Source organism: Cynocephalus volans, chromosome 7, assembly GCF_027409185.1.
Source record: "Cynocephalus volans isolate mCynVol1 chromosome 7, mCynVol1.pri, whole genome shotgun sequence".
NCBI lineage: Eukaryota > Metazoa > Chordata > Mammalia > Dermoptera > Cynocephalidae > Cynocephalus > Cynocephalus volans.
Window position 1 is genome coordinate 132,318,679 of NC_084466.1, and position 18,339 is coordinate 132,337,017.

Here is an 18,339-nt window from a genome sequence, read left to right on the forward strand (position 1 = left end):
CTCATATGTCTCAGAAGCTCAGCAACTGAATCTGGAAAACGGAGCAGGGCTGGACAGCATGCAGTTTCAATGACTCCCAGCCCACTAGGGATGACAAATATTTTACATAAATGTCAATACAATAATAAGAAAGGGAGTAAAACAGAGATACATCCAGTGAATTAGGAAGCTTTTACATTGTTTAATCTTTATGTTGATCCTGACGACGGCTTGACGAATGACAAGGCAGAATCCAACGATGCCTCTTTATAAACACAAAGAGTAAGAGTCAGAGAAGTTAATTGATCTGTTCACATTCACACTTATAAAAGCAGCATGACCAGGACTTTAATCCATGTCACAGTGACTCCAAATCTACGACACACACACAAAAAAGTAATTTTTAAAAACTTGTGTGCTATTGGCCACTTGAGGAGGGACTCATGAATTGTTAGGGGAGGCAGAAGTTTGAGCTAGTTTTTGAAAGAGGAGTAGAAATTTTCTTTGCTTTTTGTGGGGTGAGGGTGGGGGTAGGGATTGTCAGAGCTTTGCACCCAGGGATGAAGGAAGGGGGAAGGTGTGAGAGTGTTTCCATCAGTTGGCACATGGCCGATGGTAGCCAGCCATGGGGGAGGGTAGCACAGATGAGGCGGGAAGTAAGGTGTGGGCCTCAAATGGAGGGGGGCAGGGGTTCAGATCTTAACCTGTAGACAATGCAGAGCCCTGAGAGGTTTCTAAGCCAGGCAAGCATGTCCCCTGCATGCCCTTTAAGGGAAGGAAAATTGGGCCCCTCCCAGCAGTGTGGATTTGGAAGGGAGGGGTGGCACACCAGCTGAGACTAAACTCACAGAAACAGACAATAAATGGAGAAATGAGGGTGTCCACAAGGCTCCCAGCTTCTGGAAAAGTGTGAGGCTGCTTCTGGAGAAGGGGCTGGGAGAAGGGGCTCCCAACCAAAAGGTCTCAAGAGGCAGGTGACCCTGGCAACCTAGGGAGAGGTCATGGGTCAAGGCACCGAGTGCAAGATGGCCACACCGTGACAATTACCAAGTGTGTCACCGGTCATCCACCAGCTCTGCATTCCGCCTCGCACCTCATTGAGAGGTTATTAATAGGGAGTTTGTCTGGTGTCAGAGCATAGACATAAACTGCATTAGCATTACCCCATAATCTTATTTAGTAAATGCTCATGCCGTTCCATCTCCTGTAATTGCATTGGGAAGATGCAATATTTATGAAAGGAGCGAGGGGAATGTCACTGCTCATCTCAGCGCTGCAGTAAAAGTCCCGGGAAATACTGTGCAGGCCGCTGAGGCTACAGGCCTGCCAAAGTGGGCAGTGTTGGTGCCTTGTGCCCTCTGAGTGGCCCCACTGGTGGCCCCCAGCCCAGAGCTCCCCCTTCAACCCCGTGGGAGCCTTGGGCAGCAGTGACGGGGTGTGGGCAGAGGCAGTGGCCACTTCTCCCTTTGGCATTACTCCTCCCAGGTCCTGATCCCTGGCAGATACAGTGCAAAGATCTCAGATGCAGAATCCTCCCGGTGGGCACCAGGCTCTGGGCTTTGGCTCACTCCCACACCCTAATTGGGATTTCTTTTTGCCAGGAGGCAAACATACTCCAGAGCTGAACAAGGGGGATGTTGACTTCTCTGCATAGCTTGGGTGATTTGGTGAAACGGGATGGTGGAGGGAGACAGCCAGGCCTCAGGAGCTGTGCCTGCCACTGGGATGATCCCCAAATCCCACTGCGGCCCTAGGTTCCTGGAGTGTTAGCTCTCTTCCACCCTCCTGGGATTCCCCAAGGCTGGGTCCCTAGCACACCTCACATGCACAGTCTAGGCAGAACTAGGTCTCTTGCTTTCTTTAGAGGAGGCAGTGGTGCAATGTTGGGACTTGGGACTGGGGAGCATGGGGTTTGGGAGAATGGCCATGTGCCCATCCTGCCTGAATACCCTGGTCTCCACTGCTCTTGGGTGGACTTCAATAGCCAGGGACGTTTTGCTGGTGTCCAGATCACCTGTGGATGTCAGTGTTGAGGGACAAGCTGGGACTCTGGTCTGCCCACAGGCACTTGCAGTTTAAGAGTATGACAGACACACAGACATGCTCTCTGCCCCAGGAGTCCCAGGCTACCTAGGACTGAGGCGTTCTTTCACAGCCCCATATGGGAGCTTCCTGTGTGTTGAGGGTTAGGGCTCTATGAGCCCAACCTCAAAGGGCCATTAGTACTGGAACAGCCCGGATGCAGAGGATGTCAAGAGCAGGAAAAGAGCTGAGCAGAAACTGCCAGTGCTTCACCTCTGTCTAGGAAGGAAGAGTCCATGTGGGGGGATGGGGGCATAGATGGGAGAAGTGAGTGGCCAGGAACCCCACTTTCAGTTGTTGGTGGTAGGGTGAGGTGGCTGCAGAAATTTGGGCTGACGGGAGATCAGAGGTCAGGCAAGGACTTCCTGTGGGACCCAGGGCAGTGTCTGGGCTCAGGTGCAGCTCACTGATCCTGAGGCTCGTGTGGCCCCAGAGGTGGGAGCTTGATCTCCTTACATAGCCCATTCATGCGTCACTACACATAGCCCTGCATTCCTGCTCTGCACACTCTACACTCACCACATTCACACACACACACACACACACACACACGCACACTCCCCAGCCCCCCACTCAACGTGCAGGGACTTACAGCTCTGGATGCTCTTGCACACTCATGCACACGGCCGCACACCCAGACCCACCTGTTCACCCCACACGCACACACGCCACACTCAGAAAGGCACCCAACTGGCCTGATTCTCAGCAGCGGTCTTCCCCTCCCTACCCCTCCCGCCCTAACTTCTCGAGACTTGGGTGAGGAAGGGGCACCGGAACCCAGGGCAGCTGAGAACCAGGGAGAAGGTGGGTGGAGGAGGGCCGCGGCCCCTCCCCGTGTCAGCTCCCTCGCCGCCGTCCCATTAATCACAGAGTCGCAGTCCAGTTGGGGATCCCGGGTGCCCAGTGCCGCGCGCAGCCCGCGGGACAATGGGATTATTTCCGGGGGGAGAAGCTGCCTCGGGCCGGGGCTCAGGCGGCGGCGCCTCCTTCTCTCAATCTGTCCCTCGGCACCCACAAGGAGCGCCTGCGGCGGCCCGGGACGAGGGGCAGAGCGGACGCGGGTGGCGCGCGGGTGGCAGGGCCTGGCCGACCTAATTCAATTATCTGGGCCGCCGCCGCCTCCGCGCAACTCTGGGCCCGCCGGGGCTCTGGGCAGCTGCTCTTTGTGCGCGGAGCCCATGCATATGGATACAGTCCCTCCCGCTTTGCCGCACCCCCCCCCCCCACACACACAGACGTTTCTGGCACCTGCGGCTCGCCCCGCCCCCGCTGAGAAAGAATGCGACCCTGGTCTCCCCCAGAAAGTTGGGAAACTGTGTGGTTGCTTGTGGGCCCAATGTGGCCACCGGAGTGTGTGCGCGGGAGGGAAGGGGGTGTTTTCTAAATCTGAGCAGGAAGTTCTGGGCGGAAGCGGGTGCACCTATAGGTCTGTAGGGGCGCGGCTGGGGGCGTCTGCGTGCGCCAGGGTACCGGGGACCCGTCGCGTTGCGTGCATGAAGGGTGAGGGTTTGGTTTGGTCTGAATCTGTGCTGAAGTCTGTGCGTGCGGTCGGGTGTGTCTGTAGGCCCTTGGGCATGGATGCGTGAAGGAGGCTTTGTGAGCATCTGCGGGGATTGCGCACTAGGGAGTGTGTGCGTATTTGTGTGCAAGGGCGAGTGCGGGTCTGTGTGCCTGCGTGTGAGAGGGCCTCTCCGTGCCAGCGCTGCATCTGGAATGCTTGGAGTGTTCGGATGCGCCTGTATGTCGCCATTTGTGTATATGCTGTGCTTCGGTGTGCAGCCAGGCCACTGTGTGGAACACATTACCCCCAACACGGGCTCCCACCATCCCGCCGCCACCACCAGCACCAGCTGGGTCTCCCGGCTGAGTCCGTTCACCCCTCACCCCGCCCCGCACTTTTCTGATGGAGGAGGAGCTTGGCGAGTTAATTTCATACCCGAACGCCAGTTCAACTCATTTCTTCGAAGGACTCTTCCTGGATACACCAGCCTCCCGGCGGAGGCAGAGGCCCGGGTGGCCAGGCCCTCTTGTCCTGCGGCAGGTCCAAGCCATCTTGGTTTTCACTCCCAGCACAGCCCAGCCCAGGCTCAGGGGGCGCCCGCGGCTTCCGACGTGCAAACGGAGTCCTGAGCATCCTGAAAAACCGGCCCTACCTATGCCAATGTAGCCTGAGCACCTAGGAGCGACCGTAAGACGCCCACAATGGCCTCCCCGGCCACATCCTAGGACTGAGCCCCTAGGAGTCTTGGTTTCCGGACTTGGAGGTCTCCATCCGCCCTTCCTCTGAAGCCAAATCTACCTCCCAGAGTGGATGAGGAATTGAGACGAGAAATCTGGGTAGATCCGGACACTGTAAGGTCGCAGCAGCTTGCCTCATTGCTAGGTTTTACTGCTCAGGCGAAGTGGGGGAGCCTGCACACACGCAGAGATCCAGCCCGCGGACCACGAAGGGGGCTTGCCAGCCCCCAAGTGCTGCAGGGAGTAGGGTGGGTCCTAGAAAGCGATGGTGACCCTAGGAGGCCGATAGCTGGCTGGCCTCTTTCAGCTCTGGCTTCCTCTCCCTCCCCCACACTTCAGCTGAGGGCTTGGTTCCTGGGGGTATCCTGCTGCCGGGCACAGATCTGCCCTGGGCTGGCTGGCAGAGTAGAGCTCAGGGTAGATAGACCCCACGGATGGGAGAGGTGGGGCTGGCCCTTGGCTCTGGGTCCTAGGCTGAGCTGCCCTACTGGGGCCCACTGGTGGGAAACAGAACTCTGTGCCTGGGAGCCTTCTAGGAGATGTCTGGGGAGGGGAGGGGCATGGGGTCTGTCCTGCCCTGAGCGTTCTCTCAGCCCACTTCCTGCCCGATCCTTTCCAACCCTTTCCTAGCATCAAAGGTACCCTAGTCAAGGGCAGGACAGTCCAGAGATAGTGCTGAAAGTTGGGACCTGAGGGTCTTTGGGCCTCCGTTGGTGGGGGAGTTGGTCAAAGAGAGGGCTGAGGCCCTACCTAGCCCCATGCCCAGGGCTGATGGGGCCAACGACTTACTTTAGGATCAGAAGCCAAGGGGGGACAGGAGACATTGGAGGGAAGGACCAACAGAAGGACCTTATAGCATCCACCTACTGGGCTCTGATAGGAGGTCTGAGTGTGGTCGGGCATGGGGGTGGGGAAAAGAGAAAGTTGCCTGGCCCCTACACCAGGTGACAGCTGAGATGTGGCCTATAGCAATGAAATGTCTGTCCCCTGTCCCTCTGTCCCCTACGCATTAGGCGTCTCTTCATGGGTGGGAAAATGTGTGCCTGTCCTTCCGGGTTGGAGAGGTCCTGGGTTTTTTACTGTAAGGATTGGGTGGGGGCACATGGGGCTGGCACTGAACCTCCCCCCACCCCTAGTCCTGAAGAATCATTGAATTCTGTGGCTGGAGCAGTCTGACCTACTCACTCCCTTCTTCTCCAATCTAGGCTGCTAGAGATTCCCCACCCCCACCCAGGGCTCTTCCAGGTTAGAGTGCCCTTTACTGGGTCTTTGAGTCCCTAAGTCACCAGCTGCTCCTGCTTCCCCCACAGAAGGGAAAGTTTTTGGCTCCTTTTACTGAGACAGGTGGGCAAGGCAGAGGGGACACCTTTGGTATTGGGAATATACACCCCAATGGCCCCACCATGGACACTTCATGTTACACATCCCTTTACATATTTCTCAGCTAGTTCCACCTTTTCCCATGCTGGGTATTTAGCAGGGAAAGGGCACACTGAGTCTCCCCCTCCTCACACCCACAGGCCCACATACATCCATTTCCCTGACAACCACATTGGAATATGACACCCCTCCCGCAGATACACACAACACCAGCAGCATGCATCACTCATACACTCACTTTCGCTCAGTGGCAGAGGGACACCCTCACTCTATCACATGCTCTTCTTGCAGAGAGATTGGGTGGGTGGGGAGGAGAGAACTGGTAAAGGAGTGGAGTTCTATCTTCACGTTACAGAGACACACACTCTAATTCCTGTTGCAGAAAACACATATATGCACTTGTGTCTTCACTGGCATGCACATTCTCACACCGCAAATCAGTTGGAAAAACAACCCAGACTCCCTTCCTCTCTCCTACCCCTCTTACCAATATGCGTTTTGCTTGTAGTTGTATAACAACAGCCTAATACAGTGCCTGATACATACTAGACACTCAATAATATTCATTGAATAATTTAAAAATTATTCCTTAAAGACATGCTTGGGACATCTACACAGCCCTCTCACCCCTCACTGCCACGCACTTTCACATCCAGCTTTCTGTTCGTGGATGCACAGTCCCACAAACACAAAGTAATTAAGTTCCCACACATACCCCTAAGCAAAAGGACAGCCCCTGGCCCAGGGGTCTCTCCCAGAGAGGGGAGAGAGCAGTGTGGGATCCAATGGGGCCTCCCTCCTGGGGCCAAGCTCTTCCTTTTCTCCCCTCCCAGCCCCAGCCCCAGCCCCAGCTGCTCCTCTTTTAATTGGAGGCACTTCTTTATTCTGCAGGCAAGGGGAAGATGGTGCTGGAGGGGAGGGTGTTATGAGGTGGCCTCAGGACTGGAGAGAAGGGTCTACAACTCACCTAGGCATGTGCAAGATACACCTGCAATACAAGAGCCAAGTTTAGGGTTGAGGAAGCAGCTTGCAATGAGTGGAGTCAGGAAAGCAGTATTTGAGTCCAGTCTCTGCCCTTCCCAGCTTTCAGTGCCTTGGTTTTCTTATCTGTTAAATGGAGATAACAAAATCAACATCACAGGATTATTGGAAACTGAGAGAAGAGATAGCTACTGGGATTGAAGACTTCTAAGACATTGCAGGTGCTCTGCAAGTCCTGCTTTCTTTCCCTCCCTCCTCCTTCCTAAGAGGGTTACTCTGCAAAGCATGCAAAAGTGCTGTGGAAACACAGAAGCTGCACTGTGTGAGTCTCTTCCCCTGTTTCTGAAAACTTTTCAACCTGCAGGTTACACTGCTTCAGGGAGAGCGGGTGGGGGCCAGAGCCCAACAAATCCTGACCCTCTGGTCTAATCTTTCCAGGCAAGGAAGGAAATGAGAGGACAGCCCTGGCCCTCGGCAACTACCCCATGGGAAGTCAAAGGCTGAGGCCAAGTAGACTCACAGAACCCAGCACCTTGGAACTGGATTGGGATAGAAGTTGCCTCTGATAAGCAGGAGAGGTGAGGGGAAAGTAAGGGAGAGATCAGTCAGGTGAGCAGCTGTGAGGGAAGGGGAAAGTCAGGATATTCCTGGGTTGCTGGATTTTGATGAGAAGAGTTCGACAGTCTTAGTGAGCCACTAGGCAGCTGTGACTTTTGCTAACCTTAGACTGGGCCAGCAAGGGTGAAGTCTCCTCCCAGGTATCCTGGACAACCGGTGCCAGATCTGAAGAGTTCAAGAGGTAGGTCAGGCAGATTTCTAAGGGGTTGGAACAGGCAGGTTGGAAGGAGCTGGAAAGATGTGTCTGGAGGGGGAAGAAGAGAGGAAAGAGGAGTGTGTTAGGAGCTCTTGAGTGGTTTCTTGAGTGGGCCAGAGAGTGGCAAAGAGAAGTTGTTCTGAGGATAACCTAGAAAGACAGTGTTTTAACTGCAGCAGTCAGAATTGTGGTTCGACTAAAGGGAGCAAGGCCACTGGGACCCAGCCTCCAAGGAAGATGTACTGCCCCTCCCTGTAGTTTTTAGCCTCATACAGGGAAAATAGTCCAGGTTTTGGGATCCTAGATCAATCGTCTTCTGTCTAAGGGACTTTGGGCAAGTTTGATCACCTCGCTGCATCTCAGTTTTCATCTTTTCTTTTTAAAAATGAGATATAGTTCACACACCACGATATTCAGCTCTTTAAAATGTACAATTCAGTGATTTTTAGTATTTTCACAAAGTTGTGTAGTCATCACCACTATCTAATTCCAGAATATTTTCATCACTCAAAAACAAAACAAAACAAAACAAAAAAACCTCTGTATCCTTTAGCAGTAAATTTCCATTCCCCACGCCCCAGCCCCTGGCAACCACTAATCTCTATGTTCTGCCTCGATGGATTTGCCTATTTTGGACATTTCATATAAATGGAATTATATAATATGTGGCCTTTTGTATCTGGCTTTTTTACTTAGCATGTTTTCTAGGTTCATCCATATTGTACCGTGGACCAGCACTTCCTCTTTATTCTTTTTATGGCTGAATAATATTCTGTCATATAGATATACCACATTTTGTTTATCCATTCATCAGCAGATGAACATTTAAATTGTTTTCACTTTTTGGCTATTACGAATAATACTGCCATGAACACTTATTCAATTTTCCTAACTATAAAAAAATTGGATCATTCCTATTAGTTACACAGGGTTGTTGTGAGTCTTAAATGAGATAAGTGTGATGTGGTACCTGGCACATAGCAGTTTCTCAGTAAACACTTATGTTTATTTCTGCTTTAGTTCCCTCAAGATAAGAAGCAGAAAAGAGACTTATTCGTGTTCAAACAACTTCCAAAGTGAGTTATGGAATCTCCTGGGTAGGGATGTAGTATCTGTTTTGGGTGGGTGGGGAGTGGAGACCTCTCCTTATGTTTCTGCTTAGTGTTTACAAACAACTATCAACTTCACATCTGGCTTTGTCTTGAGTGGGCCTTGTCCACCTGGCTGGAGCTCAGACAAGGTTTTCCCCATACAGGTGAGCTTCCAACCAGCAGCGGATTTCCAGGCTAACTCACAAAAGCAAGTCAAATCTAGGTTCTCCATCTTGATCTATGCCCACCATAGCCTCTCTGAAATTTGGTTTCCTCATGTCCATAAAACAGGGATAATACATCTCAAAGTGTTGGTGTAGAGTTCATATTGTTCTCTATAATACCTATCAACATCTGGCTTATTGTATTTACTTCTTTGTTTGTTGTCTGACCCCTCTATGGAATGTAAGCTGCATGAGGTCAGAAACTTTGTTTTGTTCACTGCTGTGCCCCCAGTACCTTAAAATAATGCCTGATACATAGTAAGTATTCAATAAACATATGTTGAATAAAGAGATTCATTCATTCATTCTTCACCCAAGATGAGCATATTTGCTTGGGGCTGTCTTCCAAAGAGGGGAACAGAGATGAGCAAGCCACTCCCTGCCTCTGAGGACATCTCTTCAAGTAGAGGTGACAGACATGGCCAAAGCAAATAGATTACAGTGAGACTTGATAAGTAGAATGTGAGCCTTCCTGGCTGTCTAGCATCTTGCCTGATAGAGACAGGCCCTCCCTGAAGGTTGAATCTGAAAGTGACCTGAAATAGACCAGAAATAGATTCCAAGTGATATAACCTGTGTCTTTCCCAGAGCTTGACTCCTAGGAGGTAGCAGAACAGTTCTCTACTGGAGAAGGGAAAGAGGAAGCAGAAAAAGGGAGTTTCCTCCTTCTCTCTTGGGCTCTCGGCCAGGCATCCACAGGCAAAACTTCGAAAAGGCCTAAATTTATCCTGAATACACTTCTCATATCCTCGTCCCACCAGCCCCAGCCCACCCACTGCCTTAAGCCTCGAGGCCCTCCATCCTAAGATTCCAAAAGTAGGAAAATAACTCCTTCCCCTCACCTCAGTCCAAAGGCTTCTTGCTTGGAATAGCCAGCCCTGGGGAGGTGCTAGGTGGAAAGCAATCTGGTTGAATTTATTCAAACTGTAGGAGTTGCTTCTCGAGGCATCTGTTTATTTAAAAAGAAAGGGGTATCTGAGGCATGAGAACCCTGACAGTAGGCCCCAATCCAATTCCCTTGATTTGTGCCTGTCTTTCAGGAAATCTTCCCTTCCTTAATTTCCCCAAAAAGGCTGAGTTGGCATAGTTGCTGATTTTTATAACAACATATAGCCAGCTGTTCATAGGCCCATGTTTTAAAGAAGGACAAGCCTGAACTAATCGTCCTGCCTCAGGGCCTGGGCTCCATACCTAAGGAATAGACAGTCTTCTACTTTCTAACAAGCCGGACTTGAAGTTTGGAATAAATCGCCTGGTTGAGTGACAGGTGTTTCCCAGCTGAGCCCTTGGGGAGATTCTCCAGTTGGGCAGGGACACCCCTTCCCCAGAGGCCTGGTGGGTTCAGCTCCTTTTGCCCAATTCAAAGTGAGGGGGTGGTTTTCGCCAGGCGGGAAGGAAGGCTGTGACTTCCCCCTCCTTGGGTCCGTCTGTCTGTCCATCTCTGTGAATGGCCGCTTCCTGTTCTTTTTCTTTTTCCTTTTAAGCCTCTCCTCGTCGTTCTCCTCTTCTCTATCTTCATGAATTACTCTGAGCCCTGGTCTCCGTCCCTCTGTCTCAGGCTCCTGCGTCTGTCTCGGCTCTTGGCCTCTCTCCCCCTCTCCTCCCCTCCCCCGCGCTGTCATTCACCCAGCTCCTCTCCGCGCACAGCCAATGGAGAGACCCGGCCGAAACGGCGAGGCTCGCTCGCACCGGGCTTTTTCGCCCGGTGATTGATGTCCCAGAGTCAACAGCCAGCGAGCAGCCGGAGAAGGGAAGGAGAAGCCAGAGAGGGAAAGAGTACGGCGCCCGCTCTCCCTCCCCTCCCCCCTACTTTAGCCCTTCTGCGCACTTCGCCTCCAAGTCTCAGCGCATCCAGGAGCCGCTGTTGCCTCTGCGCCCCTGCTCGCTGCGCCCGGAGCCAAGGGCGGCGAGCGTCGCCGCCCGGGGCCCCCTACCCCACAGTGGGGCCAGGGCCCGGGCCAGCATGGAGCACCTAGGTCCGCACCACCTCCACCCGGGCCACGCGGAGCCCATCAGCTTCGGCATCGACCAGATCCTCAACAGCCCGGACCAGGGTGGCTGCATGGGGCCTGCTTCGCGCCTTCAGGACGGAGAATATGGCCTTGGCTGTTTGGTCGGAGGAGCCTACACCTACGGCGGGGGCTCCGCGGTCGGAGCGGGGTCCGGGGGCGCGGGAGCCTATGGCGCTGGCGGCCCCGGCGGCCCCGGTGGCCCGGCGGGTGGCGGCGGCGGCGCCTGCAGCATGGGTCCGCTTGCCGGTTCCTACAACGTGAACATGGCCTTGGCAGGCGGTCCCGGTCCGGGCGGCGGCGGCGGCGGCGGGGGTGGCGGCGGTGGCGGGGGTGCGCTGAGCGCTGCGGGAGTGATCCGGGTCCCCGCGCACAGGCCACTGGCTGGAGCCGTGGCCCACTCCCAGCCCCTGGCCGCTGGCTTGCCCACCGTGCCCTCTGTGCCTGCCGTGCCGGGCGTCAACAACCTCACCGGCCTCACCTTCCCCTGGATGGAGAGTAACCGCAGATACACAAAGGACAGGTTCACAGGTGAGTCCGGCCCGCGCGCGCCCCTCCTGGCCGCGGCCCGGGCTCTGCGCTACCCCTCCCTCGCCCAGGAGCTCCCCCAGCCCCCTCTGCTCACCAGGTCGTCCAGCTTCTCTAGGCGCTTCCCCCAAGTTCAGCCGCCCGCCAGATTCTATGATCGAAGAATCGCCATGCTTGAAGAATTCTCCCAGCCTGGGCCCTGCTGTCTCTCTCGCAGGACCCCTGCTGGGAGAAGCTCTCCCTGGTTCCCTCTTGGGATCCCTGGGCCCGATGAGGCAGAGGGAAGGGGGCTGTAGATTCAGAATTACCTTCCCCCGGCATTTGGGGCTGAGGAATCTCAGATAAAGGGGTGAGATGTGAACAAACTGTTTCTTCCGACCCAGCTGCCTTTCTTAGACCAAGGCGGCGAGCCCCAGAATCAGACACAAGAAAAGAACAGGTTCCCCCACCTCCCGTCCCCTACACACACGCACGCACTTCTTGCTCCAAACTCCGGTGCCCGTCGTGGCAGAGGCCCCAAGTCTGGATAAAGCCCCAGAGCTGAAGGGCCCTTCTTTCCTCTTCCCGGACCGAGGGCTTCGTCCGGATCGGTGGCAGCGCAGGGCTGAGCCACCCGGGACAGTTGGCTCCTCATTTTCGTTCTGTCTCGGCTTGGCGTCCTCCCATGGACCCAGCCCTGTTGTGCCCGGCGTTAATAATGCACTGCCCGGCTGGCGATCAATCGGTGGCGGGAGGACGACTCCCGGAACGATTCCGCACTAGGTGGTGGCTGGCTGCTGCCCTCTCCGCTGCCTGCTCCGCGCCTGCCTCCGCTCGTCCCTGCTCCCTCCGCTCCCGCTTCCTCTCGGCACTCAGCTCTCCTGCTGGCCCTTTCCTGCAGTCTTCACTTCCCGCTCTCTTTAGCGTTCTCTGGATCAGAGACGACGATCCTCCGGCCGTGACAGACCCCCAAGTCCCACTGGGAAGCAGCCACAAATTGAACCCGGGTTCGCCGCTGGCTGGGCCTTAGAGAGGGGAGGCAGGAGGCACAGGCCACTACTGGTCGCCACTGGGACTCTTGGGCACCCTGGACTCCAGGGCTCAACAGTGGAAGGAGGGTATTTGTGCATAATCACCGTGGGAGAAGCAGCTTAGAGCTAGCCACTGGGCAAGGATAGCCCAAGGTGTCCCAGGCCCCCTGCTCCTGTTCCAGGCAGCATAGGCAGGGAGACTGCTCCTGGAACCTCTCACCAGACTCTGGGGCCATGGCAGAAGTGGGGGCGGGCAGTGACAGGCAGAACAGCTGCTGGCTCCAGGCCTCCAGGAAAGACCCTCAGTCAAAGGGCTCCTGTGCCCCAACCAGAGTCCTCTCAGGCCTGGGGATGCAGAGCCTGGTCCCCATCCTACTCCACCACCCAGGCCGGGCCAGTCTTGAAGGGCCCTGCTGGCGGGAGCTTATTGGCCCTGGGTCCCTGGAGAAAGGTGCTCCACAGAAGGCCTGCCTCAGGGAGCCACCCCAGGTCCTAATCCTGTTTTAGGCATGAGCAAGGTCCTGAGGGAGTATATGGCTGTGGCTTTGTGTTGTCCTGTGTCCTGTGTGCTTGTGCCTGTGCTTGTCTAAGTGCGTGTCGGCCTGTTTGCGTGTAAAATTTGGAAGTTTGTGCCTGTATGTGTGGCTGTGTGATGGAGCTCAGGTCGGGAGGGACTCAGAGTCGGGGCCTTGAACAGCTTGGCTTCTTACTGTTGGAAGTCTTTCTGAACCTGGAGCCCTGGAGCTGCAGGGGCGGGGGGCAGTGTGCGACTTATAGCTCGCCTTAGATTGCCCCAAGGGTGGTGGGGGGAGCGGGGTGGCGATTGGGGTCGCGGGAGCCTGGGGCTAGGGAGGCCTCCGTGGTGGCAGCAGCGGCGTTGACCTGGAGGGCGGGACGGGGCCGTTTCCTGCTGCGGGTTGACGGGAGGACCACAGCGCTTCTCGTAGGGGTCCCGCCGCTGCGCTCGCTGACTCGCGGGGTGTCGGGCCTGGGACGCCTCCTGACGCTCTGCCGCTTGCCTCTGCCGTCTGTCTGTCTCCCGCTCCAGTGGCCCTCTCACCCTTCACTGTAACACGCCGTATAGGTCACCCCTATCAGAACCGGACGCCCCCCAAGAAGAAGAAGCCGCGCACGTCCTTCACGCGCCTGCAGATCTGCGAGCTGGAGAAGCGCTTCCACCGCCAGAAGTACCTGGCCTCGGCCGAGCGCGCCGCCCTGGCCAAGGCGCTCAAAATGACCGACGCGCAGGTCAAAACCTGGTTCCAGAACCGACGGACGAAGTGGAGGTGAGTACGCGGGGCGCAGTCGGGCAGCTCTCGGCCCGCTCGCGTCCTCTCTTGCGGCGCACACGCTCCTCCGCTCGCGGGTTTCCGATCGGTTCGGAGGAGCGGGCTCCTGCTAGGCACGCGGGGAGCTGGAAGCAACCGAGGCTGATAGCCGGCCTGGGGCTGGAGAGCCTCGGCTCGGTTTTACCAGAGGCTTCGGGGCTTTCTGTCCGGCACATCCTGTGCCCGTGCAGACGCGGCTGGCCTCCGCCGCCGCTTGGACAAGCAGGAGGGTTAGAGCGCTCTGTGCAGTGTGACCTTCTGGGCTCAGTGAGTCTGGGGGGCTTTTTGTTTGCGCAAACCCGCAATTACCGAAGGGCCTCCTCTGTCGCGGAGACTGGAGGCAGAAAGGCCTGCGCCTTGTCTCGGCCCCGCCGGGCTCCCGGCAGAGCGTCTGGGGCCCCAGACCGTGGGCTGGCTCCCGCTCGCCGCCTCCTCCCCAGACGCCCGGCTTGGGCGCAGCAGGCCCCCCACCCTGGAGGGGGAAAATCAATCCGCGCCGGCTGCGGTGGGGTTTCGCGGGTCCCGCTGAAAGGGGGATCAATTAGGAGCAGATGGGTGTGTGTGAGAAAGAGAGACATTGCCCCTTCTCCCGTCACATAGCCACAACTACAGTTACTACACACTTATTTTTTTCACACGCACGTACCTCGCCCTCTGTCGTTTTTACCCGACTCTCTCCCTTACCCTCAGGGACACGAAGCTCCCCACACACTCCTAAGTCGCTTTTTTCTCCGCACACTCTGACGCTGTCTCCGGCTGCACCCTCTTGCACCCCTGAACCCTCCGCACATCTGGCCCGCATACTCGGTTCCACGCACGCCGGGAGTGTCTCCTTAGTTCAGGCCCCAGGGGTGAGCGCAAGAGTCTGGGCAAAGTCGGCGGCGCCGGGCCGGGCGGGCCTCGGGGCGGGAGGAAGGAATTGGAGTTTCCTCTTTTCCTGAATGAGGGCGAGGAATCTGCCCGGGATTCCGCCTTCGGGGCCACAAAGGAAGCCATGGCCCCGAGAGTCTACCAGCATTCCTGTCGCTGGGGAAGGGGTGGGGGACGGGGCTTCAGACCTCTGGAAAGCTAAAGAGGGAGAGGGGCTAGCTGGAGGGGGAGGGGAGGGCTGGTGGTCCCGAGGCCTGCTGAGGACGCGGCCTAGGCGAGGGGGGAAGGCGGCAGGCCTGGGGGAGGCACAGAGAAAGCCGGCTGCAGGCAAAGAGAAAGTGAAACACAAAGGGGAGGGAGGTCAAAGAGAGACACCCCATCCCAAGAAAAAAAGAATGACAGACAGCCTGAAGAAGCCTTATTTATAATAAAGCAGTGGATGACTAACACAGCCATTTTCGTTTCAAACAAATTCCCTTAATTCAGAAAGAAGGAAGTGGGTAGGAGTAGGGGGGGAGAGAGAGAGAAAGAGAGAGAGAGAGAGGACACAAAGCATAAAGGAAGAGAAACACTGGGGCAGCTTGAAATGCAGGGAAGAAGGGACAGATGAGAGACAGAAAGACACCGAGTGAAAAGTCAAGAAGGGGCGGCGCGGAGAAGGCCGGCGGCCGCCGCTGGAAGAGGCCCTCGCAGGCCTTGCGCGGCTTCATCGATCGCCTACAAATTGCTTCTGGAGGCCCCGGGGACTCCCATTAGATCTGTCCACCTTAGAGACAGACGTTTGATCTCAGTTGACAGGGTGGAGGGGCGGCATTAAATGGAATAAGTGAGTCATCGCGTCCCTGGGCCGTCTGGGAGGAAGCCGGTCTGTCCTGGAGCCCCCGGCAGGGCACAGGGCTCGGCACAGGAGGCCCGAGGCGTGGGAGACGTTCTCAGAGAGAAGAAGAGAGGTCCGGCAGGGCAGATCGGCAGGGCTGGCATGTCTGCTGGCCCTTGCCTCTCTGTCCTGCATTTCAGTGGGAAGGGTGAGGCGGGCCCCCAGGACTTGGGCCGAAGCTTGGTCTCCCTCGGGGCTGGGGAGAGGCCAGATGCTATCCTGCTCCTGGCTGCACTGTGCAAGGCCAGTGGGAGGGTGGGCGCTGCGGGTAGATGGGGAGTCCCAGCTATTTGAGCCTGGCGGACTTTCCCAATGCTCCTCTGGGATATCTCAGTTCTATCCACTTTTGGGGTTCCCAGTCAGATAACCAGTCGGTGCTCAGATAACCTGAGAGCGCAGTGCTCCTCTTTGGAGCCCCCACCTCCCGTTTGGGCCCCTTTAATGCATTCCCTTCTCTTGAGGGTCCTGACTCGCTCAGGTAATCTTCTGGGAGCCTACCGGGAGCTGGGGCACGCGCAGGAGCCGGGTCAGTGCCCTGGCAGGTAACGGCTTGTTCCCGATGCAGACGGCAGACCGCGGAGGAGCGTGAGGCTGAGAGGCAGCAGGCGAACCGCATCCTCCTGCAGCTGCAGCAGGAAGCCTTCCAGAAGAGCCTGGCTCAGCCGCTGCCTGCAGACCCACTGTGCGTGCACAACTCATCGCTCTTCGCTCTGCAGAACCTGCAGCCGTGGTCTGACGACTCGACCAAGATCACTAGCGTCACGTCCGTGGCGTCGGCCTGCGAGTGAGCCTGTCCGCTCCGCCCTGCAGGACCCCAGGCTCAGTCTGGGGTCATCCAGGCCTGAGAGCCAGGACTCTCCTCCACCCTTCCCAGCCGCGGACAGACTGCACGCTGGAGGGGGACGCCGTGTCCCTTGCACCGGCCCGCGCACTCCGGCCGACACTGTTTTCTCTTCGTTGTTTGAGCGCGCAGGACAGGGACGGCGATCTCCTCCCAGATGTCAATGCGGTCCCACACTCGCCGGAACTTTTAAAGTCCTCTCAGTTTGCGTCTATTTCGTTTTATTCTGATATTTAACGTGGAACCGAGAGAGAGGCAAGGGAGGTGGGGGGAGGAAGAGTTTTGGGGATCCCCAGGGCTGCCATCTTGAACTTGCCCTGGGAAACTCCCTCTCTGTGTCCCACTCCTCATCACACACATGGGGACTCATAGGCCCACATAGAGGCGATGTCACTGTTCCTCGTGGTCTCACCTCAGAGCCACACATGGGTGACCTATGGCAGAGTATCATGCACACACAGGATCATAACCTTCACACTCTTGACCCTCATTATCAGGCACAGGCCAAGGGTGACCCAGACTCATTCCAAGCAGCATGGCACTTCCCCCCACCCCCAAACACAAGGCCGTAGCCACACTGTGACACACCACCCCACACACACCAGCCACAACAGCCTCACTTGGCCTGCCAGGCCCCCACCACACATCCCACCTGCACCCAGGTACGCACAGACAGGTTTTCACAAACTCAAGCCCATTTCTCCAGATCCTGTTTGTAGGGGGGGTTTAAGTTATGCACTTATAAGGTGTTTTCTGTGTAACCATTTTATAAAGTGCTTGTGTAATTTATGTGGAAAAAATAATAAAACCCTCCGGATCCGGAGTCAGGGCTGCCCACTCCTTGCTGAGCCCAGTATCTTGCAGCTATTTGGGTTTGGTGTGAGCTGGTGTTTGAAGGGCAGCCACTGGTACCTGTGCTTGGGGGACATATGGGAGAGCAGGACCCTCAGGCTCTAGAGAGAGGAAAGAAGGACGAGGACAGATGAATAGAAAGCAAAGGAGAGGAGAGAGAGCCAGGCTCTCCTGGGATTGCTAGTGCTTGAGAAGATGTAGATTTCTTTGTGTGTGAGTGTTGTGTGTGTGTGCATTGTGTGTTTGTGATGTTGTGGGCAATCAGGATGTTGCCGACAGTGAATGTAATGGTGTTGCAGTGTGTAATTGTGTTTGCAATTCTTGTGTGTAAATATTTGTTTCTGCTTAAGTTGCAAATCGAAACTATCATTGTGTGCACGGGCTTCTCAGTGTGTGTAACCATGTGTGAGTGTGACTGTGTCTTTTTGGGTAATTGTGTAATCACCCATTTTGTGATTGTGTATGAATCATGTTAATGCTGTGAGAGTACATATTAGTTTCTCTCTCTGAATCCATTTTTATGTTAAATATGTGAATGTTTGTGATTGTGTATCATCTTTAATCAGATGAGTGTAATTGTGAGATGTAATCCTGTGTGAGCTGTGTATTTTAGCTGTATGTATTTGTGTGTGACAGTATGTACTTGGGGGAATGAATGTAGTTGGGAGTATGCATCATTGCAGAAACTGTCTCTGTGGGTGAGTGTGTGGTTAAATGAGTAGGTGTAATTGTGGGCTGATGGTATATGAGGTGGTGGAAGTCTAAAGTGGAATTTGCAGATACATTATGGGGGGATCAGTATCTGCTAGGAGTTCTGGGATTTTAGGCTCTTACCCATCAAACTGCACAAGTTGGGGCACATTGAATCAGGAATTAGGGCCATGATCCTTTCTGGTGCTCTAAGTGTCACTAGCCTGGCCTCGGAGGAATCTAAAGAAGTGACTTTCCAGGGACCTCCATAGAGTGCCCAGACTGCTCTGGACAGAACAGCAGTCACTGTACACACACACCCCGTAACACCTAGTCCTCCACCTGCTAGACTGATCCCAGAACAACAGAACTAACTTGGACCTGCTTTTCTGGAAAAAGCTGGGGAACTCACTGTCCTCGGGGTGAGCTGAAGTAGAGGGATGGATTTTTCTTGGGAATGGGAGAGTGAGAGAACTTTAAGGCTAAGAACTAGAAGTCAGTGGGGTGTGGTTGTACACAGGTCTGCAGAGTTGTGTGCACCTAGA

General features: G+C 55.4%; 1 protein-coding gene across 1 annotated transcript; it reads left to right on the top strand.

Annotated features, from left to right (window-relative positions):
- The first annotated feature begins 10,752 nt into the window (after positions 1 to 10,752).
- TLX1 (T cell leukemia homeobox 1) lies at positions 10,753 to 16,199 on the top strand. The gene is made up of 3 exons (XM_063103442.1): positions 10,753 to 11,329; positions 13,421 to 13,622; positions 15,977 to 16,199. The coding sequence occupies exons 1-3, from the start codon at positions 10,753 to 10,755 to the stop codon at positions 16,197 to 16,199; spliced, it is 1,002 nt and encodes a 333-aa protein (XP_062959512.1).
- Positions 16,200 to 18,339: the final 2,140 nt, after the last annotated feature.

Excerpts from the sequence above, each read along its gene's own strand:
- TLX1 (XM_063103442.1), top strand. The coding sequence starts at position 10,753 with ATGGAGCACCTAGGTCCGCACCACCTCCACCCGGGCCACGCGGAGCCC. Across the intron at positions 11,330-13,420 it reads CACAAAGGACAGGTTCACAG|GTCACCCCTATCAGAACCGG; the intron begins GTGAGTCCGGCC and ends CACGCCGTATAG. Across the intron at positions 13,623-15,976 it reads AACCGACGGACGAAGTGGAG|ACGGCAGACCGCGGAGGAGC; the intron begins GTGAGTACGCGG and ends TTCCCGATGCAG.